The 23,581-nt window shown below is 53.1% G+C and overlaps 4 protein-coding genes and 1 non-coding gene across 5 annotated transcripts; all 5 read right to left on the bottom strand.

Moving 5' to 3' along the window:
• Window positions 1-135: 135 nt before the first annotated feature.
• On the bottom strand, window positions 136-1,362 carry BZA05DRAFT_387588 (uncharacterized protein). Its single transcript, XM_051482601.1, has 3 exons — window positions 688-1,362; window positions 280-626; window positions 136-200 (listed from the first exon to the last, which is right to left on the bottom strand). The coding sequence occupies exons 1-2, from the start codon at window positions 1,075-1,077 to the stop codon at window positions 399-401; spliced, it is 618 nt and encodes a 205-aa protein (XP_051343185.1). The 5' UTR covers window positions 1,078-1,362; the 3' UTR covers window positions 136-200; window positions 280-398.
• A 541-nt stretch (window positions 1,363-1,903) lies between these two features.
• Window positions 1,904-2,314, bottom strand: BZA05DRAFT_415886 (uncharacterized protein; the record flags this gene model as incomplete). Its single annotated transcript, XM_051485339.1, has 2 exons — window positions 1,904-2,166; window positions 2,233-2,314. The coding sequence occupies 2 exons, from the start codon at window positions 2,312-2,314 to the stop codon at window positions 1,904-1,906; spliced, it is 345 nt and encodes a 114-aa protein (XP_051343184.1).
• A 2,319-nt stretch (window positions 2,315-4,633) lies between these two features.
• Window positions 4,634-4,724, bottom strand: BZA05DRAFT_t38. The gene has a single exon. It is a non-coding gene; the product is annotated as a tRNA-Asn (tRNA).
• A 1,997-nt stretch (window positions 4,725-6,721) lies between these two features.
• Window positions 6,722-8,114, bottom strand: BZA05DRAFT_168609 (sterol desaturas-like protein family). Its single transcript, XM_051479177.1, has 3 exons — window positions 7,547-8,114; window positions 7,119-7,439; window positions 6,722-7,059 (listed from the first exon to the last, which is right to left on the bottom strand). Exons 1-3 carry the CDS (start codon window positions 8,021-8,023, stop codon window positions 6,910-6,912), a joined length of 948 nt encoding a protein of 315 aa, XP_051343183.1. The 5' UTR covers window positions 8,024-8,114; the 3' UTR covers window positions 6,722-6,909.
• Window positions 8,115-12,672: 4,558 nt separating this feature from the next.
• On the bottom strand, window positions 12,673-15,979 carry BZA05DRAFT_168566 (uncharacterized protein). The gene is made up of 6 exons (XM_051479176.1): window positions 15,453-15,979; window positions 15,348-15,367; window positions 15,028-15,218; window positions 14,629-14,944; window positions 14,373-14,555; window positions 12,673-14,315 (listed from the first exon to the last, which is right to left on the bottom strand). The coding sequence occupies exons 1-6, from the start codon at window positions 15,652-15,654 to the stop codon at window positions 12,873-12,875; spliced, it is 2,355 nt and encodes a 784-aa protein (XP_051343182.1). The 5' UTR covers window positions 15,655-15,979; the 3' UTR covers window positions 12,673-12,872.
• Window positions 15,980-23,581: the final 7,602 nt, after the last annotated feature.

Here is a 23,581-nt window from a genome sequence, read left to right as displayed (position 1 = left end):
AATCGTAATGGCAGTGGCAGCAGTGACCAGCACCAAAGGGCCGAATTTCACAGCTTGAGAACGCCGGGCAACGAGTGACAGAGTGATGTCGCGCACATGTCGCACAACGCACTCGTGCGATGGCATGTATTGTACTAGAGAGGTTGTATGGCAACGGAACCTGTATGCCATGAGAATTTCCGGACGCTAAGAGATCAGTCTAGGTCCAATTGGGTTAGTTAGAGTCCGGAAATTCTCATGGCATACAGGTTCCGTTGCCATACAACCTCTCTACCTACCATACCGACCCAGTACTATGTTGGTACTCTATGTCTGTAGGTAACAGCACCGATCCGGATCCCCAGATCCCCGGCGAAACGTGCAGTGTGCACTCCCCCTTTCCTTCCCTTCCCACCATCCTAACCATCCGATTTTCGCTGTTGCAGATCCCCCCAAAACGAACGAACGAACAAAACGAAAGAACGAACGAACGAAAGGACAGGCTTACGATAGGAGACCAGACCTCCGACGTTGCAGAGCTGAGATTTTCCACCTGCATTCCGTTTCGCTATCCCCATGATATCCCCATAATATGTATGCTGCAGCCTGAAGGCAGCGCAATTTGCAAGGTAATAGACAGGTAATAGGTAGGTACGGACGGGTATGTACCGGAGATCATACGGCATGGGCTGACTGATCCTTGGTCAGTCTGGAGAATTCGTTTCTCATCGGGTGGTTACGGATAATTCCCTTCTCATCGGGTGATTGCGGAGCAGTGGAGGACGTCGCAACTGCGTGTACGGTGTTTTGGCATGCGTGGTTATTCCACCTTCCGCGGCGGGATGTTGAAATGTTTAAGTTTGCGCTGTGCAGCTGTGTAGCAGAGTAGTTACGGGCCACGGCGCCTTGCATGGAACTTGGAAGAGATTCCGATTCCGAATGCCCTGAGTCCTGACGTGACTGTCGTGGGCTGATGATCTTGAAGTTGAAACAGAGAAGGAGAAGAAGAATACATACATAGAGTACTCGGGTAACCGGTGCGTTGCAGATCTCCTCCATCCATCTACTGTACTCTACATATGGTAGATACCGGTACATACCTGAAAGTCAATCACACGTCGTCTCCCCGCATGCCGCCGCACAGACCATCCCCCGCCTCCTCCCCTCCCCCCCTTTCAGCCGCAGACTCGCACTGCGCAGAGCTCCCAGCGCCCAATTCTCATTGCCCATAACGGCCCGCTCCTATTAATAATTAAGAATAGCAAGGTGAACCCATCCATTTTACAGATAAGCTTTTGCGAGGCTCAAGCCAATCGTTCAAGTAGGCTTATCGAGTATGACGCGACACACCTCACTGATATCAAATCACGGGGGGGCTGGTATGCACAGAAACTCTGCTCGGATTCCTCAACAGCACGGAATAGTATGTACAAAATGCCATAGGTATGTAGAATCCACCTCCCCTCCCTCCTGCGAAACTAGCTTGCGAAGAAGTGGAAGGATCAAAAACGAAACAAAACTCCATAAGAAACCAACCCGACAAAAGAGAAAGGAGACTATACAATAGAATCGTAGAAAAGAAAAAAAGAAAATGATCCGCCTCCGTTGCCGCTCATCATTGTGGTGGTGGTGGTGGTGGTGGTGGTGGTGGTGGTGCGGAGGCGGTAGGTATTTTTGTAAAGTGAGAACTGAACGCCGTATCCTCGTTATCGTGCCGGTAGCAATCGTGTCCCAAACCCGGGAATGAAATCCAACGCATCCGTCCGTCCGTGCATCCATCTGTCCATGCATCCATCCGTCCGCCGATCCGTCCGTTGGTATATCCGTTCCATTAGAGAAAGAAAAGAAATCACAGCTTTTTCCACCTCAACCAAGCACCGCCATGACTTGCGAACCGTAGGAAAGAAGGAAGAAAGGTGAGCGTTTAAGCCCAGGCGGCGGCACCGCCGCTCTCGATGATCTCCATCTCCTTGGGGGACATGGTCATGCGCCAGAAGCGGCGGGGCAGCTGATTGCGGTCAAAGAACTCGCCGACCGAAGCTTCAATTGTGCCGCGGGCGGTCTGGGCGGCTGGCTGGCTGGCCAAGGGGCCGTGCTGGATGGCCGTCTTGCGGTACTCGGCGAAGCTGGTGGGGAGTGCGCCGGTCGGCGACTGCGGGTGTGGCCGCGGGGTGTGGTCGATGTTCTCTGCAGAGTTTGTCAGTACGGGATCGGGAGAGCGGAGTCAACCGCCTGAGGCCGGGGGATACGTACGAGGGATTGTGCGCTTGCCGAGGAAGGAGATGAGGGGAGTGCGGTGCTGGGTGGCAGCGCGGGCAATCTTGGAGGGAATCATTTCGAGAGGCGGAGGGTGGAGAGTGAAGGTGATGATAGTGTTGTGGGGAGATGGATGGATGTGGTTGTTTTACGGCGGGTATTTGTAGTGGTAGCGGTGGATGGTGTGGTGGTAGTAGTGAATGGTGAAGTTGACGGAGGATGCTTTCTGACCTTCGTTGGAGTGGTGGGGGAGAAGGGGGGTTCTTAAGACGGGACGGACGGCTTGGAAATTGAGTGTAGGTACTCTATACGATGACAGGTAGGTATCACGATTGTGGGATTGAATGGCGTGAGCAAGATAGAGCAGATGGATGGATGGATGGTGGTGTAATAGCGTCGAGTTGGGGCGGGAAGTGGTGGAAGAAGTCGGAGGGCGGGCTGGTTCGCAGGCCGAACAATCTTTTTTTTTAGTGTCTTTTTGCTTGGTGAGCATAAGTGTGCTAGGTCGGGATTTCCCGGTTGCGCTTAGCCTGTCGCTGGCAATGTGTGCCTGCCTGCAACCACCACCACCACGAGAGATGCAACCGTGAAATATGTTGTCTTGGACCTATGGAGCCTCGGGACGGATACAATCACGAATCGTGATTTGTTTGGTTTGGTAAAACGGCGATCGCGGGGAAACGCCTCCCAAAGCCAAGCCGTATTGATTAAGAAGTCTTGACTACTCTACGGTACTCTACACAAGCCTACAGTGATGCCGGAGCTTGGGAGTTCTGGAGATTCGATTCTCGTGATGCAATTCACGCTCTGATTCTCGTGATCCCTCGCGCTTCGAACCGTCTTCTCTCCCTCTGCAATTCCGTAGGAGAGCCTTTACCGACCACCACCATCTCCACCTCCACCGCCAACGTCCGTTTGTTTAAGTTCCGCCGCCCTTTTCCTCTTCCGCCGCTCTTTCCTCCTTTTCCGCGGGTAATAATAATGGGTTGCTGTGGCTGTCGCGGTGAAAAAAAGCTACATATCCCACTCTCTCGATCGCAAGTCGCCGACTTCACTCCAGCCTGCCAGCCCGCCAGCCAGCCAGCCAACAACAGCCGCAAACCCCCATGGCCGTCATCCAGTTTTTCGCATATGTATGTGTGTTCGCCGTTTCTTTTCCCTCCCTCCTTTCGCCCTGCATTCGAATTCCGCAGACACACACGCATCCCGCCCCCCACACACGATCAAGGTGACGCAGCCCCCTCCGGGCCCCCAAGCGTTCTCGAGCTAGGGCTAAATCCCCAACCGTCGGATCTACTCCAAGGTCCAGACCAGAAACAGCAAGTTTTTTTTCTCCTGGGCGATAGATAAGGAAATCGCGTCTCGCTATTGGTTCCCATGGTGCGGACTACATAGTTACCTACATATTACCAACATACATATGCGGGGTAACTACGGTAAATCACTGGTCTCCCTCCCTGGACTCCTGGAGGCTGGCAGTGGGGCATCCCTTCCCGGGGCATGTGAAGTCGTGGTCGGCGTGGTGTGTAGATACACACATGGAGTCCCGGTACTTACTTGGGTATGCGGAGTGCAAGTGCTGACGGTACCGGGGATAAAGTGAAGTTTATAGTAGCGAGCTGGAAAGCCGTGGAAGTCTCGTTTGTATGATATGTAAGAAGATATCTACATACTCGCCGTTCAGGCTGGAGGGCTCGTGTGCGAAAGGGCTCTACCGGTACCACTAGTACCTACGATACCGGTAGAATACCAAGCTCTTGCGTGAGATGGGGGCGCTGTGTTGTGACTTCCAACTTGCCACGGTGGTATCATATCTCCAACCCGATCACCATCGCGCCCTGGGCAGTGGGCAGTGGGCTCTCTTGAGTCCTCCACCTCGTTCTTCTTCCTCTTCGTCTGATCGTCAACAAACAAATATCGAAGCACCCACACACACACATGCATCGACACTTGATCCGCACGCTCGATGCTTGATTTTTCGATCGCTCGCCTCTCACCTCTCGCCTCGAGCTCGGCGCGCATCCACTCTCGTTGCCAGCCAGCCAGTAGCGATGCGGAGCATCGCATAACACATCACATATATAACAACCGTGCAAATCATATCCCGTTCTCTGGTTTGTGATGTTTGCATCTCCCGATCACTAGCACCACCGTAGCACTCCGCGAACTTTGTACGACGTCGTAAATGTCGAGTCAAAAAACTCCCATCATCGTCTCCTATCGGATCATCCTCCATATGTACATACGCATGGTCGTATTGGGGGCGGAGGTGGTGATGGTGATGATTGCCGAACCGAACAAGTGGTAGTCATGTATCATCCGATCGGGGACTTAGTCTTTGATCTTGCGTGAGTTGCAACAAAATTTGGGGACCCTAGCCGGGATCGGCAAAAAGTAACTCCTCCGGGTGGGCTTGAACCACCAACCTCTCGATCGCCGAACATGGATGCTTAACAGTCGAACGCGCTAGCCAATTGCGCCACGGAGGATTTGTATGTGAGACATGGCAGGTGAGCACTATACAGTGTAGATAGATAATCGGATAGTCCCAGCCCGCTCCGTAGATCGACGTAGACGGAAGCTTGAAGCCTGTTGGACAGCGCTGTGCCAGAGAGAGTGAGTGGATGGATGGAAGGTGCTGGATGAATTGAAGGGATTCCATTCCATCGACGGCACTGCGCCCGCGCGATGCATGCGTGGCGGCCGCTTCGCTATGGCCCTGCCTACCTAGAGTACATAACGCCTATCTCTTGCCCGCCACGCCAATCAGTTCTACATAGAGCCTTAACGGCGTTATTCCCGGAGACGTCGGAGATGTCGGAGTGAAAGACTAACATTGCGTGCGTGCGTCTATGTACGAGTACGGGCTCGTGTCGAAAGGACAACAGCAGGTCGGATGAGTCGCGAAACAATACCTACGTACCCATGCTGATGATGTTGTCGTGCTCTCTACATACATATACATCTGGGGCATCGATGGCCTTCGTGGGATTTGTCACTCGGAACTCCGAAGGAGACACCTACCTACCGTAGTACTTAGACGTCATGAAGTCTGGCGCTTGGCTCGACAGGCGACTGTCGGGGGCCGAGATCTCGCATTCACTGCGTCGTCATCATCCTTCGCTGGCTGGCTGGAAATTCACTCGGCCTCTGGTCTGGCCCTCGGTCTGGCCCTCTGGGTGCCAGTGGTACTACTACGGTAACTATTGACTGGTCGCAGATGACAAGAAACGCAGGTTGGTCGATACGCTCCATCTACTGAGTATATGTATGTGCATATAACGAACTACGACTCTGCGAGAAGCCATCGCAGCTGGATTGCATACAGACCCACATCAAGGAAGACTGCCAGAGGTATTTACCCACTTCATATACCTACGCTTGGTGCTTTACAATAGTTTGTTTGCCGGCAAGGTCCTTACTCTATTTCAGTTGGTTATATCAAAGTAGTGTACATATAACGCACAAATGAACGCGAGTGACAGCCCGAAAGTGAGTGTAGAACGATGAGGGCGAGTCAGTAAGTAGCTTTAATCATCGTAAGACCGGGTGTCTCCTCCTCCCCCCTTCTCGATATACCCAGCGAATGTAAAGGAGCGCCATGATCTCCAAAGAAGCGACGACAATTGCTGTTTACGGAGGCAAGTTCCGGTGCAACGCACTGCACATACCTACCGGGACCTATTGCTGGAAGACGCGCCTGCGCTGCCAACAATTTCAAGGTCTGCGTCCCGAAGGCTGTCGAGTCTTCGTCCATAAAACCAGGAATATCATGAACCATCCTCGATGGCGCACCCGTCGTTCCAATAGAGCACATAAGTAGCCACCAGCCCGGGCCCCGGGTAGCCCCTAGCCGTCCAGGTCACTCACAACGAGTGTGCATATATACCTACATACCTCTAGGGAATGCCGCATGCAACACAAATGCGACACAGAACCGCATTAAAATCTCGGGGAGCATGCTACATCGCTGCATGGAAGACCGTGGAGGGCCGTGGAAGACTGTAGCCGCGAGAGACATGGCACCCAGCCCGGTGGGCTGCACTCAGCTACTGCTCAGCACGCCGCCGTTTGGGGGTTTTCTAACCATCCAGACCCGATTCGATACTCTACAGCCGGTTGTGAGGGCTCGTGATCTGGTATTAAGTATATATCGCGTAGGCATGAGGAAGATGTTCGGATCCGAAAAATGAAGTGCGCGGTAGGGGCGGAGTGTTCAGTTGCGGAAGCCGTCAAATCGTGATTCGTGGCTGGGAACTCTGGGGAATCGGGGAATCGGGGATGGTCACAACGGAACATGTATGATCGACTATGATGCAGAATATTGCGCTAACCTTGATACCGTCAGTACTGATTATAGATATCCCATCAATAAAAGATATGAGATGTTGCTATAGCCGTCTATAGTAGTAGCATGTGGGATACTCCTGATACCGGTGATAGGGGTCTTCTCATTCAGTGTAGTAATACCTACCGGTACTTGACGCCTGTCCTCCTAGAACCCCATCACCATCAGTGATCACGCGAAAACTAGTCCGCACCAGGACTGTGATAGGAATTCGCCATAAGAGTATCCAAAAATGTAGATAAGCAAGTCATAAAAACGTAAAGGGCCACCAACAACTCCACCAACTCCGCCAACTCCGTATGCCGCATATTCTAACAGATCCCTCCTCAATCGCGCTTCTTCCCGCGCAGCCTGCTACGCCGCCTCTCCCTCCTCTCCTCTTGAAGTTCCAGCTCCTCCTCTACATCGTCCTTGATATCGTTCCCAACAGTGGTGCCATGGATCCAATCCAGCAAGCCCCACGGCGCAAAGTTTCCCTATCACATTGTCAGCGGCTAAACCACAGTCACCCCACGCTTCAAAGCACCAAACCCACCTCTCCATCCGTCTCAAAATGCAGATCCGTCCTCCTAGTAGCGCCGCCGAGCATGCTATACACGGCGGAATACCCGCTGAACGTGGTGACCTCCTCGACTGATACCACCGCCACGAACAGGAACCACGTCAACAGGTGGAATCGGAATATCACCGCGGGAAGGTAGCACGGCAGCACGCGGCCAAGCACGTACGCCACCGGATGGTCGTAGTGCGCCACCGCCGACCACGGCGCTGAGATCGAGTGCTGCCAGCTCTTGTGCGCCCGCGCGAGGTAGCCGTCGTCGTGGAGGAGGAAGCGGTGGATGTAGTATTGCGACACCTGGCGGGCATCCCGTTAGCTTTTTCTTTTTCTTTTTCTTTTTCTTTTTCTTTTTCTTTCTACTCGGCTCCCGTCGATCGGAATTCTAGATAGAGTAGTTGACGCACCTCACGCAACAACACGCCACGCAACACGCCCCACAGCAGCTCTCCCGGCATGGGCAGCACCCTCGCGATGCGGAGGGCACTTTTCCTCCCGAGGATCTCTGTGAAGAGGTATTCGATAGCGCCCTGGACTGCAATTCCGAGGATCATGTTGACCAAGGACCACGCGACGACCTTGAGTCTATGCAGGGCCTTCGCGCCACCGCGGCCCTGGCCGAGCCCGCGCACACCCTGCAGCTTGATGCTTCTCGAGAGCGACGGAATGGCCACGTCGAAGAACAGGAACAGCACGGTGGGCAGCCAGTAGAAGAGCACGCGGATCAGCGCGGTGCCGATGAGCTCGACTTTAATCGGCGGGTGCGACAGCAGCAGCGTCGACCAGGTGATGTAAAAGAACAGCAGGTTCAGCGACGTCCCCCACGAGTTGTAGGACGTGAACAGCAGCGGCAGCGCCGACATCGAGAGGAGCGTATCGAACATTTTTGTTTTCGGCGACGACGATGTCGATATCAATGGGCGGATGGTTTGAAGGATGGAAACGGCGATGCCGGGGGAAATGTCGATGTTCTTCTTCTCCTCTTCTTCTTCAATTGTTTTTCGTTTTTTTCTTTTCGCATCTGCCTGCTGGCGGTGCGACGTGTCGACGACAGGGCCAGGGTTTATCAGAAGCGTGACGTCAACTGGTGCCAGCAAACCGGATGCCTACGAAACAACCAACCAGCATCCAGAAGACCGTTATTTTCACAAGGGCTGATGCGTGGGCAACTGCAACTGCAGTGATGCGAATGTATAGGATGCAGATTTTAGTATCAATGCTACATCGTTACCGAGTGGAACTTTGTTTATGATTACTTGGTGTTGAACTCGGCGAGAAAAGACGGTACATATCATACATATGGGAATTCAGATGGCAATTGGAAACTCGATATCGCGATACCGAATTTAACCGGGCGCCAAGATGTTCGAATAAACCTAACGAGTGACCATGAGAAGCATGTGGCTTTGTGGGGAAGGTTTTTGGATGCCGTCGCCACACACTTGGCAGGAGTGATTGCTCATGAAGGGTAACGAAACCGCCCGTAACCCAGAGGAGGATATTCGGACTATCATTGCACGTGCACCGTCAATGAAGTAATCACTAGTATGTAGGTGTTGTTTGGCCTAACGATCGGCTAAGAAAGTGATAATCGCCACCCTTGCGCCACCCGCCGGCACTCGTCAAGTTTATTTGAACATCTTAGCGCCTGGTCCTCATGGTCGAGTACATACCCAGATGCGGTACCTATTAAAATGTGGGCTCTATGTACCCTCGAACTCGGAGTCGGGAACTCGGCGGACTCGCCGGGCTCTGCAGACATGCGCGCGTGTCAAACGCTATGTACAGTCGTTTCAGCTCAGTGACGAACGATGTCTTCAGCGCAATGAACCTAGATATTTACTGCGTCCGCAACTTTGTGAACCGGGGGGAAGAACGAGGGTGGTGATGAGACTTTCACGAAGTTGATCGCGTGGTCTATGCATGCAATATCACCCACTCTCGCGGCCACACATGGAATTGAGCGCGGTGTTGCGCCTCGCGCGAATAAAGTAGATAACTATAGGCTCGGTGCTTGTTCGTCTCGTACATATCCACACATAGTACTCTGGTAACGTACTGGATGGTCTCGGGACAATTAGCCCGGTGTCGCAGATCCGTGCAGGCGACGAGGTGTTGTTGTTGGGCGGTTGCTCGCTTGAATGTGGGGCGGCCTGTCTCCGGGAAACGACATCGGCTTCGTCGTGGAGTCGTTGGGATGTGGTGAAACATTTCGGTCTCACCGTAGTTACCTAGGCACAGAGTTATCGATGCGCACGGCAACGCCCATGTAGACGCCCACGGTCAGATTCTTATGTACAGTGCTCATCGGCCAGGGCTGGGCTCCATCAGCGCGCATATATATAAAATGTAGACTATCAACTCGGATCGCCTGTCGGCTGGACTCCTCTAAACGAGTGCACGTCCCCACAAAATAAACGTATGATAGTTAGAGTCGGTAGTGTGGCGATCTCGACACCGTCGACTTTCTTTCATAAGAAGCTTTCCCATGCCGCATAGGGCGAGTTCGGATCGCTGTCGCTAGAGAATGGGGGCGGTGCTATGGTGGAGATTAGCTGCGGCTAGAATTCCGTGTTGCGTGGGGGCTTGCAGTGCAGTGGGGGTGGTTTTTCGTGCAGTGCAGTGGTCGTCGTCGTATGTACCGGGAAAGGAAGGGAAACTATCGGTCATTTGGTGGCGTCTTCTCGAGCCAAAAGTGATGATGGTAGATGCCGAGGGAGTGGAAGGCTTTACGGGCTGCACAGGAGATCATGCCACAACGGAAGGCCTAGAGCTGTTGTAATCGATGTTTTGGAGGAAGATAGCGGGCTACCTAGGCACCATTCAAGCTTCTCCTGCCTCTGGTATTCCTCCTCCCTAGATTATCTCCACTTGCAGTAGTTTCAAAGTTTATACCTAGTACGGCTCGGAACGAAACTCGTCTACCTCCTGCAGCGACTTACCGTACTGAACATCTAAACGCTGCTTGCGATAGACATATCTACTTTGAACGCAAAGCAAGCGCAGCTTAGAACCAAGGTCCATCCCAGCCGCCAATGGACATGGTTCACCCTACTGTAGTGGTCGTTTAGAGAGCGACCTTTGCGCATGCCAGGCTTCTGTATGTAGCTCTTCGGAAGTGGATGAGGTAGGAGCCGACACCTTCAAATGTGTCTGTCCCCCCTAGCTTCTCCAGCTTGTAGCACCAGGCTTACGGGAATATCAAAAAGCCGTCGGCAACGGCGGAATACATTCTCGCAGTCTGCAAGAGGTTCTTAACTCATATCCTCACACCTCCTGGATCACACAATCTCACGTCGTCCGCGTGCGCGAGATCACCGAGTGCCTGCGCATGACGTGACCCCCACGCACTGGCGCCCGACTCCTAGTATGGTGACCCGGCAGATTCCCCCCCTCTTTCTCACTCACCCCACGATCTGAAGGTGGCACGACTCCACTAGTAGTTAACATGTTATCACTAACGAAACCAACCAACCAACCAGCCAAAATAAAAACATCCAACACCAACTCCACGTGCCCCGTCGTCTCAACGGCTCCACGTTTTGCCATTCAACCTCAGCCCACCCACCCACCCACGGCAACATCATCCGGATGGATGGGCGTCCCGCACGCCGCAGAAGTCAGCCTTCCGCTTCGCGATCTGCAAACGGCAGCATGTCTCTGGGGGTTTGCGGATTTGTGGGTTTACGAGCTCTCGGGATATCCGACGAGACTCCCGCATGTGTAGCGCTTACTGTACACCTAGTCAGTTACCTACCGGTAGGTACCGAGCTATTACGCAGCCCCCGGCGTGGCTGGAGGGAGGCACAGGGACTCAGGGAGCTGTCTGGCCAGCCAGCTCGATTTTTGTTTCTCTCGAGCACCCTGCGCGCATACCCCCAGTGTCTCAATGCTCGCCCTAGGCAGAGCCCTGTAGCTAATAGCTAGAGGTCAACACGCGGGGCCCCGCCTCTTCCTTCCCCCCCGCGACACGGACAAGACACGGAAAAGACACGTCTGTAATTTCGCCCCGTATGTAGATACATACGTAGGCATGTGAGCGGCGGAGTATGTATTGGATGTGGCATTGACAGCGAACACGGTATCTACTACCTATACATACGTAAGTAACTACCACAAACATCTCGTGTGGAGGAAATTCGTCTCCATTCGGCGTCGTCTCCGTCCCTTCGGGAGCTGTCACCGCCTCTCCCTGGCAGCACCCGCGCGCTCGTTCCGCGCTGTGACGCTGTCTTGCTGTCCGAGTATCTATAGGCTCGGCTTACTCGCTGCTAGTTACTACTGTTCTATAGTTAGTCGGCGGAGCGGCGTGAACACAGAACACATGGCTATGGTGTACAAACGCGGCCTATTAACTAACAAATACTCATGTAAGGGTACCTGGTTGTCACTTCTAGCTGGGAGAAAAACTTGAAGCTTGAAACTTGAAGCATGGGAAGCTCTAGATGAGCGTATGTACATACTCAACTCGCGTGCAGAATTACTTGTATACCTGTAGCAGAGCCACCCTGGGGCCTGGAGTACCTGGAGTACCAGGAGTACCAAAACTGAGGCGTAGCGTGTCTGTATAGTAGAGTAGTGCAATGGCAGCTGCCGGCCCTAATACTAGCAACTAGTAACCAACCACTAGCAACTATAGACGGTACGCATACCTAGCTCGCATTCTAGAAATCCGACCGCCCGTGTGCACTGCGCTTGGATTGGCTTGGATTGGCTTGGAGTCTTCTATCGAGTGGCGGGGAGCTCGGGCTCTGGCTCGGCCTCGGGCTTGAAGTGAACCATGGGCCCGTGGTCTGATATGTATCGTGAAACCGCTTACCACAAACTGGCTCGCTATGTACATTGCATGCTCTACATATCATGTCAACGGATGTTCCCTCTTCCCTCTCCGTCTCCACATGTTCCCGTCGCCACCCTCCCGGCCCCTTCCCCGAATCGTAACGTGTATGATGTAAATATTCTACATGCCAGACAACATCGAGGCCGGCCGCGCTTTGATACTCTGTTTACCGCCAACTATCATAGGTAGCTTCGGAGCGTGAGTTTGTGGGTTGTGCAGGGCGGGATTTGGCGGGCATGGCTAACTTACTTGCTGGCCAGATGAGGTCTAGAGAATGTGCCAACAGCTATCTGATAGTTATTCCATCACAGCATCAGTTCGGCCCCCATGGCATGGCTATGTATGCGTGCATTAACATCCCCTCCCCCTTTTCCATACGAGTACATACGAGTACTCTACATATCTGCAAAGACGCCGAGCTCTCCAATCTCCCCCCTCCCATCGACCGTAGTTGTAGTTACAAGACAACAAGCGACTTTTATGTTTGCTTATGATACCATCTAAGAAAATTCCCAAACAAACAAACAAAAAAAAAAGAACACGTATTTACATTAGATACACCTCAATGAAAGAAATCGTCAAATGAAACAAAAAAATGCCAACCCAACAAGATGCGCCATAACCGAACCAGAACCAACCCAGCCGTGATACCGTTCCATCCCATCCGCCAAAAAAAAACAATATGCGAGAGCCCACACTAACTCGTCTTACTATGTGTGTAGATAACTCTAGCTCCCAAAGCTCTTGCCAAAAAATTATGTAGTGTCTGTGTCTCATGCTTTTCCTTCTAAACCTCGCCCAAAAAAAAACCCCTGTAGAATATGCACCTCCCTCGTTCCACTTTCACATTACACACCGCTGCCGCCGAGGAGTCTCGTCGAGTCGAGGAGCAACTACCTCGCATCCGGCAGGATCCCCTTAAACAGGGCCTCGCACCACGTAAAATTATCGGCCGAGTCGTCAATTTTGGTAACATTGACACTTGGGCCGAGGTCCTTGAGCTCTGTCGAGTCCGTGGGGCTGGCGACGTTGACGGTGACCGTCTGGCTGACCATGATTCCGGCGGAGAACGGGTCGTCGACGACGAGGTTCTTTTCCGAGGACATGCTCGGGCTGCGTGAGGACGGGGCTCCGGCGCGGAGCCGCCCGAAGGCTGGGAACGACGAGGACTGTGATGCCGCGGACTTCCAGATCCGGCCGGAACGGGAGCGCGAACGCGTGCGCGTAGTGTGGGGGACCGCCTTCTTGGCCGAGAACTCGCGGTGCACCCGGCGTGCGTGCACTTGGTGCTCGGGGCAGCCGGGATAGGAGCGCTGTTGGATGGAGAAGAAGGGGAGGGGCGTGAATACCAGGTTTGGAGAGGTGATGCTGATGTGCGAGGGCACTACAGTTTTGAAGACGATAAGTTGGGCGGCCGTCCCTGTGCCGGGCCGCGAGGGGTCTTCTTCCGACATGGCCGTAGGGAGATATTGGGGGTTTGCGTCGAGGACCGCGTTGTTGAAGATCTGGTCCTTCAGCTCGAGGAGGAGGTAGGCTAGTGCATCGTTGAATTGCCTCGCGAATGCCTCGGGCAGACCAGCCCCAGAGGCGGCTTCGCGCAGGTCATTGCGAAGAACGGTGGTGAGCTCGCCGGCGGTCTTGCCGTGGTATTTCTGCAAGAAGCGGAAGTGCGCAGGGGTTATGGCGTTTATTCCGAGCGAATGCGCCGGGAGTTTGCTCGATTCACTCTGCTGCACCAAAATATTGTAGCCACCCACCTCGTTAGATTGCACCGCAAAAGCGCCCAGGTAAACTCCAGGCGGCAGCAAAGCTTCACGTTCCGGGTAATATGTGGCCATTGTCGAGACCACCTTGACGACATCCTCCTTTGTCACCTGCATCGCCCGGGAAAGCACATCGTAAACGTTCGTAGGCGAAGTGAATCTGAAACCAAAGGTCGCCAGTCGTGTGGCCTCAGTTTTGTCGATATTCTTGACCAGAAATAGAACCTTTCCTCGGCCACGATGCCGCCTTCCAATCTCCGGGTCAAGCTTCGACATCAAGCCCGCTCCACCGGTATTCAAACCGGTAATCAACATCTCTTCATAGAGTACTCCCACGGACTGCAAAGGCTGGTGCGTGGCATCGGCGAGGTCCTTGGCCGCAACGCAAAACATTTCGCGGAAGAGAATCGAATAATCCTCGAAATATGTCTGACCGTCCCGAACCCCCTCCATGTATGACCTCAGATGTCGCCGCATGCCGGGGAGAAGGTCGACTACCACCCGCCAATTCCGTGATGTGCGATAGATCCAGTGGAATACGTCGTGTCGTTTGCCAAAGCCTTCCTCGAACGACTAGATGTCCAAAAATCAGCGCTGACACTCGAAGTGTATGGACGGGTGAGCACATACCCGCTCGGAGAAGGTATCTGTAATCGTCTTGGACGGAAGTGTCCCATCGGGCAAGACCATCAACTTTCCCTCCGCGAAGATCGCAGAAGCCAGCACAATTCTCTGCGCCTTTTTACTCTGATTTCTCCTGTTCCGCCCCGCAACTAGCGCAAAACCCAACAAGCCGACACAGCTGAAGACCGACTACAAGCAGCACAGGTAATTAGCAATTGTCATGTGCGCGCCGCTGACGTCCGAACGCCGAAGAATGTCTCACCAGCGCAATGACAATTATCACGACCCACTGTCGTGACAATTCCGAGTCAGCGTTGGGTCGCTCGTGCTGGAAAACAAAAGTGGTCCCCAAACTTGCTGTCCAATGCATTCCCGACACCGCCAAAGCGAGCAGGAACGCCAGTAGCACCCGCTTCCACCAGCAGTTTGTAAAGTTTTTGCGCACAACGAAGAATAACGTCAACGCAACATTCGTGGCGACGATGGCGATTACCACTGATGCTACGACGTGTATGGTGTTGTAGACTGGTTTGAAATTGTTGATCGCCTTGTCGCCGAGGTAGTGCATGCCGCAGATACTGAAAGCGAACCACGATCAGCATGACTGTAGGGGGGTATATACTCCACCTGGCACCGAGAGATCCAGTCCACCTATGCATACCTTGAACCTGCAAATAACCCCCCAAACCCGACACGAACTTTTTGCACCTCATCGGCACCCGAGCCAGCAAGCCAATATGCCCCTAGAAGGACGACGACCGGAACAAAAAACGAGACGATGGTAAATGTAGTGTTGTATGTGAGTTGGAATTCGGGCTGGCCATCGTAGAGTACAGTCGCACGGTTTCCAATCTAGACGTCAGGTCGTTAGAGGGTATTGTTTATCGCCATCAGGACGGTATAGGACGGAGGCGGAGCAGGAGGAAGGAGTGCGGAGGAGCGAGGAGGGAGGATGGAGGATGGAGGAGGAGGATGTCATACAAAGTGCATCGACCAGATGGCTACGATACATAAAGTCAGTCAGCTTCAGGCACCCAAGCACGAGGGAAACAAACGTAAGCCAGGACGGGAAGGAAAAACACTCACCAATGCCACCCATCGTCACACTGCTGCCAAACAAGAGATACCAGTTGTATAGACCTCTCCCTGACGTTCGTAGCTGCAGTAGCTCAAGTGTCGACAGCGAGCCAATAAGCGACACGAAATACGAAAGCGCAACATAGCCAGCATCGACGTGACGCGGTGCAAACTCCTCAGCATTCATGATTTCGTCCGTAGTCACAACCATTCTGACAGTGGGCGCATGGGCGCTATGTATATGTATGCTCCCAGGGAGGTTTCGGACTCCGGCTATCGTGCTGGAGTAGGAGCTAACCACTACCAACCAGTAGTAGTAATCTTTGGTCCCTCAGCAGGAATAGAAGATCTCCTCAGACCGGGAGCAGCTGTGATGAATCGGTTTCGGCACACCACGATCTAGCGGCAAAATAAAAAAGCAAAGTCCCACTGGCAGTGGAGGGTGCAGGCGTGGGATTTAGGATTTGGGATCGCGAAGGCAATCCTAGTGGAGGTCGAGGAGTCTACTTGTTTTTGTATTGCCGGGCTCCTTTCTGGGCCCGTTCAATGTTTACAGTTTATCCGGGGGTGGGAGGGTAAGAGCCATTTAATCTATGGGATGCTGCCAATCCGAGAAGTTTCTGCTGCAAAGGGCTGTCGAGAGTGAGGCATGAGGACGGTTACTGAGCACTTAACACGGCCCTATCGATTGGGTTGCTCCCCTCCCTCTCTCTCGGTGCAGTCCCACCGTCATCAGTATTCAGCCAAATGCGCAGCACCGCAACAGCGGTACCACCTACCACAAGTCCTGCAGTCTACCGTAGTGCCCCCTCCCCCCTCCCCCCTCCTCTCTCCCCCAATCATGCTGACAGCCATCTCTCCCAGAGCTTCTGCCGCGCCACGAGGAACGGAATGCGTGGGGAAACTCTAGTATACATAGAGTACAGCTCATCGGTGGAGTGCCATCCCACACTCCGACCAATATCTAGAGTATCGCCGCGAGTGCTGACCCTCCACAGGCCCGCCGAGAAGCTCGCCAGTTAGCAGTCGCACTGGTCGGCATCGTCTCCGCAAAAGCTCAGCATGTGCTCGCACCTTACCTTCCACATTCTCCATGCACGCACGCAAAGAATCTGAGGAATCCTCTGCAGACGAAAGGGTGGCAAGCCCATGCAGACGACATGGGTCCTGAAGAAAAAAACCCCCTCCCCCCCATGAGGAGCTGAGCTCCGCTTCAAAGCACATGCTTCATCGGGCAGCGAGCCATTCCAATTCGCAGGAGGCAAGGTCGATGGTCCCGGAGAACGAGGTGCCTTAACCATCCGCGGCTTTTTGCTTGGATGGCTGTCGTGCCTGTGGAAGTCGGAATCCGCGATCGAGGCTCTCTCGCGGGAAGAGTACCAACTAGCAACTAGTCTCGACGTCCAACCCCTCCTATCGACTATAGGGAAAGCCACCTACGTTGCAAGTGAGGTGGTTAGGGTAAGCCGCCACCCCCACATTTCAACGATATCCTTCGTTAACACTGCCGCGTGAATATGGAGTGGTAGCCTCCTCATGCAGGTACATACCCATACACACCGGTGGTGGTGGCGGCGGTGGTTGCGGCAGCGGTGGAAATGGTGGTGGTGGTGATACATAGTGGTGGCGTACCATACCACTGCACACGCGTTTCTCGCATCCCTCGAAACGCATTCATTAATCGGTGCCGAGTTTAACCCAGCGGGCACCCCGAAGTTTGGAGAATATCTCTTCTTCTCAAGCGCGTCTCCGGGATTGTGCGGGAAGGGTGGGATCAAGAAGGAAGCTGCGCTGACGGTGCATGCAGGAGCAAGGTCGTAGATAATCAAGACGAAACAGAAACCCCACGAATCCCCGTGCAGATCGTGCAGTTGCTCAGCGCAGGTGTCGGGAGAATAGAACGGCGCCGGCGCCCCGGTAGAAATGATCGGAAAATCGAACTTTCAGGGTATCGTAGCCACACCCACCGTCGAGGGATTTCCTGGTAACCGAAGTTTAGCAGACGGGATGATCGGACTCCACGACGGCACGGATCGGTGCACCCGGACACTTGCACTTTGATGGTTCGTTTATGAAGGCGAGGGAATGTCTCGACTCTCGAGTGCAGACCGGCGGTTCGGAGTTTTTGCTTCCGAGCATTCATTGTTCAGTATTCTTCGCAGCCGAGGAAAGACAAAAGATGAGCCACCGAACTCTAGCGATCTTCGAAGCCGTCTCCCCGGAGCAGCTAGCCCGCGTGTTTTTCTTGAGAAGAGAAACACGAACCTGGGACCAACCGACGAACACTGCATCGACACTCCAGGGATGCGGATAACTACTCGCGGTGCGCCAGTTACTGACTGCCGACCCCGCCCCCTCGTTATGTACATATGTTCCATCTTATTCGGCATTTGACTGGCCAACCATCGCAGCGAGTTGGCGAGATATCGCAAACCAACAGAATTGGTTTTATTCAGGAACATCACGCCTGTACATATCATACTAGCACGAATCCCGAGTACACAGCTACTCTACTCTAGGTTGCATGCATATCAGCCGGTGAGTACCCCGGATCATGGCCTGTTGGCGGTGGCCCCAAACCGAGTCGCAGCACGGACCAAACACATGCGATTTTCTTTCTCCGTCCATCCAGCAGGAGAAACCCTTTTGGATATCCAGCCATTGGAATCTTGATGCGTTCCCTACCAGTGCCAGCCAACTAACCAGTAACCACCACACCCAGAACGGAGAGACAGGAGACCCGCTGCCGGTCCGCATTCACACCACAGGGAGCCACAGGAGCAAGTAAGGAGACGAGATCAGTACCTACCTAAGTACCGGTACTTGGAGTACTTGTGTCTCTCCTGGACGGGTAAGTAGAGTACGGTACTAACTATACGCATGGGGCCCACGAGGTAGGTACATAACTTATCGCGGGACCATTAGTTGGCGGCTAGGTACCACCTCTTGTAAGCAAAACGGCGAAGGGTGTCTCTGCTCTGTGGCGCAGCAATAGAGGTGCTACATACCCAATGGTAGTGATACATACTAGGGCATGTAAGCTACAATTCTGCAGTCTTATTCACTTTTCTATTGACCGTAAACTGAGATATCGGTGGGGGCGCGTACCTAGTCGTCCGGCAAAGCGTCAACACGCTACAACATATAGTCATGGTTCCTCAATACGTTAACGTAGTAGCACAGGAAATAAACCAAACCTAGGAGTGAATCGGAGAACGGGTGAATCGCAGCCTAACCCCCTTCGTATACCACCACCACCACCATCACCAAACTCAGTCGAGGTGAGAATTCTATGCTATGTAAATATTGATTACTAGGGCTTGCTCATAATGATGGAATACATAGGAACTGGGTTTTCCCTATGGTTCTAACGGTCGCTGAGGAGGAAGCTAGCTTGATGAGTGGTGTCTACATACCGGAATGCATTGCTGGGGATACGCGACACGGCTTTTTCTTAAAACCATGAACTGTGGCTTTGCTGCATGAATCGTGGCAGCTCTTAAGTCTGAGTTTCTTTGTCATTTCTGGAATAATGAGTCATTGCGCCAGAAGCGTGCCCGGACTCAAGGATTGAAGACCACGAGAATCCATCTCCACGAGTGAAGAAGTATATGGTGAAGAGAGGCTATGAGCATGCAATGGAAGGGGGAATAATCTGGGCATATGGACGGCAATAGCGAGCAAACCGTCCCACTCTACTACTGTCTCCCCCCACGTTTGCAACCAATTCGCACCCCCCGGTGCCCATGGTGTCTCGGTAATCTTCTCCACTGGCAATTCCGGCCCCGGCTGGTCGTGCGGAACCAACAACGGCACGAACAGGACGCCGTCAACTGCTGTGACAGAAACCAAGGATGGCTAGACTTTCATTCACATTTCTTTTCTGTAATGTCTATTCATAAGAAGAATCCAATACAATAGTACCTAGAAGCACTCCTCCCGCTTATGAAATGCGACTTCTGTCTCAGCACCTGGAAACTCTGCCTGAGTACGTACCTCCTCCCAGACTCCATAGGAAGCTCTCCTCCACGATTATGGGAAGCGGCTCATGTCTCGGCGAGCGTGCAGATGCTCGCCGAGCGCACAAAAAGGTGTGAACGCCCGGGCCCTGGAGGCTTCGACAATGTGAATGCGCTGATGCTATTGACGTGCTTGAAAGTTCAGTTCTTATTCTATCGTTATGAGCAAGCATAGTATGCAATATCTACATAGCATAGAATTCTCACCTCGACTGAGTTTGGTGATGGTGGTGGTGGTGGTGGTGGTATACGAAGGGGGTTAGGCTGCGATTCACCCGTTCTCCGATTCACTCCTAGGTTTGGTTTATTTCCTGTGCTACTACGTTAGGTATCTACTGGTACTGGTACCTCGTCTGTCGGGACACCGGCCTCTTCTCTCGCTTGCTGGCCTGCTTCTCCACAAATCAGCTGATTCTGCTGATTCCGAGGCTGGCGTTCACGCATCTATCTAGATATCTAGATATCTACATCCAGAGTTTCTTTCATCCTACACATTCGCCGCGCACATGCTGAAGCGATACTCCGGGGACCGACATTTCTCCGAGTCGGGTACGCGTCGACGGCGAAATGGTGCATCTACATACCGGTACTAATAGTGTGCCCCTGACTGCGTTTTAAGTGGCCACGGGTATACTAGGTATATAGATCCTTCGATGTCCCGTTTCGTCCACCCCGTTTGCTGGTCGGATGTATGTAGGTACATACCTACATAGTCCAGTCCCTTCCCCTTCCCCTTCCCTTCCCCTTCCATGCGAGTGTAGGTCCTGGGTTTTGAATTTCATTATCGGGATTTCGGTCTTGTGTGCAGTTGAAACGAATTGTGTACCAGTATGTATCATGCTTGACTCCACCGAAGAAGCCATGTATATAGAGCACATACATGCGCCACAGCCAGCGGGTGTTTTACGTATACCCACCCACAATATAGGTACATGAGTACTTGGTACTTGGTTACTTTCAATCATCCAGGGAATCCGATAACTACTATGGCTGGACAGTCGCTCGAACTTGTTGCCATCATATTTGCCGGTTCCTATGACGGTTCCTCGATCTACACAGTACCGGTATGTCTATATCTAGATAAACTCGATTCTCCAGCTTGGCGGGCAACACGTAGATTGTTGAAACGTCGGTGCTCCTACATATGTACAATGTACCTACATGTGTATCCAATTCGCAGTTTATGCAGAAGCCACATATCTTCATACTATTTCCAAACGCCGGGCTAGGTACACACACATCTATAATAGGTACTCCGAATGCACCCCGTCAACCCTATGCTAAGATAACCAGTCCCGTCCGCCACAAGCAAGACCCGACGGCCTACCTATGTAGATATCTAGCCTCGGCGGCGGGCCCACGATTTTCGGTTCCAACCAACCAACCATCCATCCATCCGCCACGTTCCCCAGCCCTGCCCAGCATCCCAAGCTCGAGGTCCGGTCGGTTGTGCAGGCAGGTTCCAACGACTTCCGCGTTGCACTCGCGCCTTGCGTGCACGCCGCGTGCTCTCCGCCGTGGGACCATCCATCACCTCCCATCACCCCTTCCTTCCACCGGGACCCTGCAGTTCAATATTCCCTGGTCGCTACACGTCCCAGATATAGTAGAGCACCCCCCCTCCCCCCTCATCCCTAGTCCCCGTCCACCCCGTCCACCCCTCCGTCCACGCAACATTAGCCGTCAAACCTGCAAACTGCCGGTTGACGAGCGGTGAGATCTTGCTTGCTTGCTTGACAGGTGCTCTAGAGTAGTTAGAGCTCATCTGGCTACCACTCCCACCGGGCAGCGTGGTGCGTTAGGTAGTAACTACCGAACTAGCTACTCTGGTACGGTGCTGCATGCAATCTACTATATTCTGGCATCCTCGTCCATATCCCTATCCACGTCTGCCACGAGTGATCACCTGTGCGCCTCGGAGAGGCTAGAGGCAACTAGGAGAGCCTGTCACTTCGAGAAGAAAAATCAGGTGAGCGGATGGGGTCCGTGCGATGCGTAGTACTAGTAGAGTTAATTACCCATGTAGTAGGTACATATGTAGTGTGGAAGGTTTTCGGTCCCGTGGGAGCGGAGGACGGATTTGCTTGTTTCTTCAAGCATACCTAGCCAACCAGGGGGCGGATGGATACAAGTGTCTTCAGTATTGTACTTATCTACCACCCCCGCGTGCGAAGGGGTGGAATCAAAACTGATTCGCGGTGGAACGAACGTTTGCGCCGCCGCCGCCTTGCAGCCGCTGCCAGCAGGGAATGCCTTGCCACAGGCGGAGAGAGAGAGGGGGGGGGCATGGCGGGTCACTCGTGGCTCTCTTCTGCTGTCGCAGCCGAGCATCCATATGTCTACATGCTTGCGGTGGGGATGTGGCAAGGAGATGCTAGCTCAAAGCGGAGAGAAGTATGGGCGTGAAGCGCATGGGGAAGGCAAGGCAATCGGGATTCGGGTGAGTGTCGAGTGGGATGGGGAACTTCCAGAGCCCCCCCTTCCTCTCCTTCTCTCCCCCCCACGTTCCAGCCGATAGCGGAGGCCAGAGCGGGAAGAGTTTACATCATACCTACTATACCTTATGTACCTACTATCTATGGCAGCTTGAGGTCTGTGTCCGTATCCCGGCACGGTATACCTGTATCATATCGTGGTCGTATGTAGTTGCCCTTTCGATATTGAGTTCCGGACCGGGAATGTCGAGGTAGCTGTACATACCAGCCGTGAAGTTCGAATGTTTTGCAAGTACATACCGTATGTGTACGCAGCTCGGTATGCATTCACGAAGAATCCAGGTACATAGGATCCTGTTTTAGATGTCGACGATTCACCACCGTTTGAGACCTGAAACTCGGAGCCCGAAGACCGGCAAGCTACCTACCTACTATAGATCGTGGATTGCTCACAGATATCCGGGCAGGGACGTGTCCGTTTTTCGGCCGGCGGGACCTGGTTACTCTAGGTATCATAGATTTGGATCGACTGCAGCAGCACAGTTGAAATCTGAAACCCGTTTCCGTTATCTCGGCCGTGGGTCGTAAACATCGCTTCGAGCCCCCTCGCGACTCGGAAGATCGGGATTCGGGAGGTGGACATTATTTTGTCGGGGTGGCCTCGTCAGGACTCGGAAGTCGGAACTATTCGGCGGTACGTATGTGGTGTTTGATAGACTGCGGATATCCCTATCGTTGCTCTCAATATGACGCATCCGAGATACCGTACTGTCAAATCCTCAAATTCTCGAGCAGTCTGGAGCATCCCTGGTGCACGAAACGAATTCCATGGGCCGGCCCGGCCGTTGAGAGCGCGGATAAGGATGGTATGTAGATATCCTACCACCAATAAAACAACTGGCTCGAAGTTGGTATATCCGAGTGATTTGAGTTTCCGGGTGGGAAACAGACATCAAGCTCAAAGGGCAGTAGATATATAAAGTCGTTGGTATAGCCCGAAGGGGTCGGACCTAGTTATGGCATGACTCGCAGTTCCTCTTTCCGTTAGGCTAGCTTTGCCCAGCTCGGACAAATCACGCGGTGGCGACTGGCCCGCGGAACTGTTTTGGGGGAAGCCATAGGAGGCTGATTGATGTAGCCAGATCGGCATCTATAGTACTGTCAGCTTAATATCGAGCCCGTGACCGGAAAAGACGGCCGAGTAGTATCTACCGTAGTTCTTCATGCACGTAAGGTTGTTACGATTCGTCCGAGCGGGATACGGAACAGATGGTAATGGAGCAGGTAGACAGTCCAGGGTACCTATGTAGAAACTGTAAACTCACCCGGGCCCCTATTGCAACCCACATACCTGCAAATCTCATGTGGAAAAGATAAATACCATCACTATCACACGCAATAACAAAACTATAGGCCCAGACCCTATGCCATAGGTACATAGTTACATGCTTGTACCTGCGTCATATCTGGAGCCTTCTCAAAGCATCACCGCCACCGCCACCGGCACAAGGGGGAGCCCTGAAGGCTGACCTGGTGGTCTAGTAGGTAGGTAGTAGGGGCTAGTCCTGGGCCGGCGAGTTGGAGACGGGTGCCATCCACCAATCTACTAGGTAGTTATACGCTCCCCCTTCCACCATCCACGAACCGACGAGTTCAAGCACGAGATAATTCCAAATACATGTGA

Source organism: Tricharina praecox (assembly GCF_024521635.1).
Source record: "Tricharina praecox strain CBS 144465 chromosome Unknown BZA05scaffold_3, whole genome shotgun sequence".
Lineage (NCBI taxonomy): Eukaryota > Fungi > Ascomycota > Pezizomycetes > Pezizales > Pyronemataceae > Tricharina > Tricharina praecox.
This window is presented reverse-complemented; position numbering and strand designations above follow the sequence as displayed.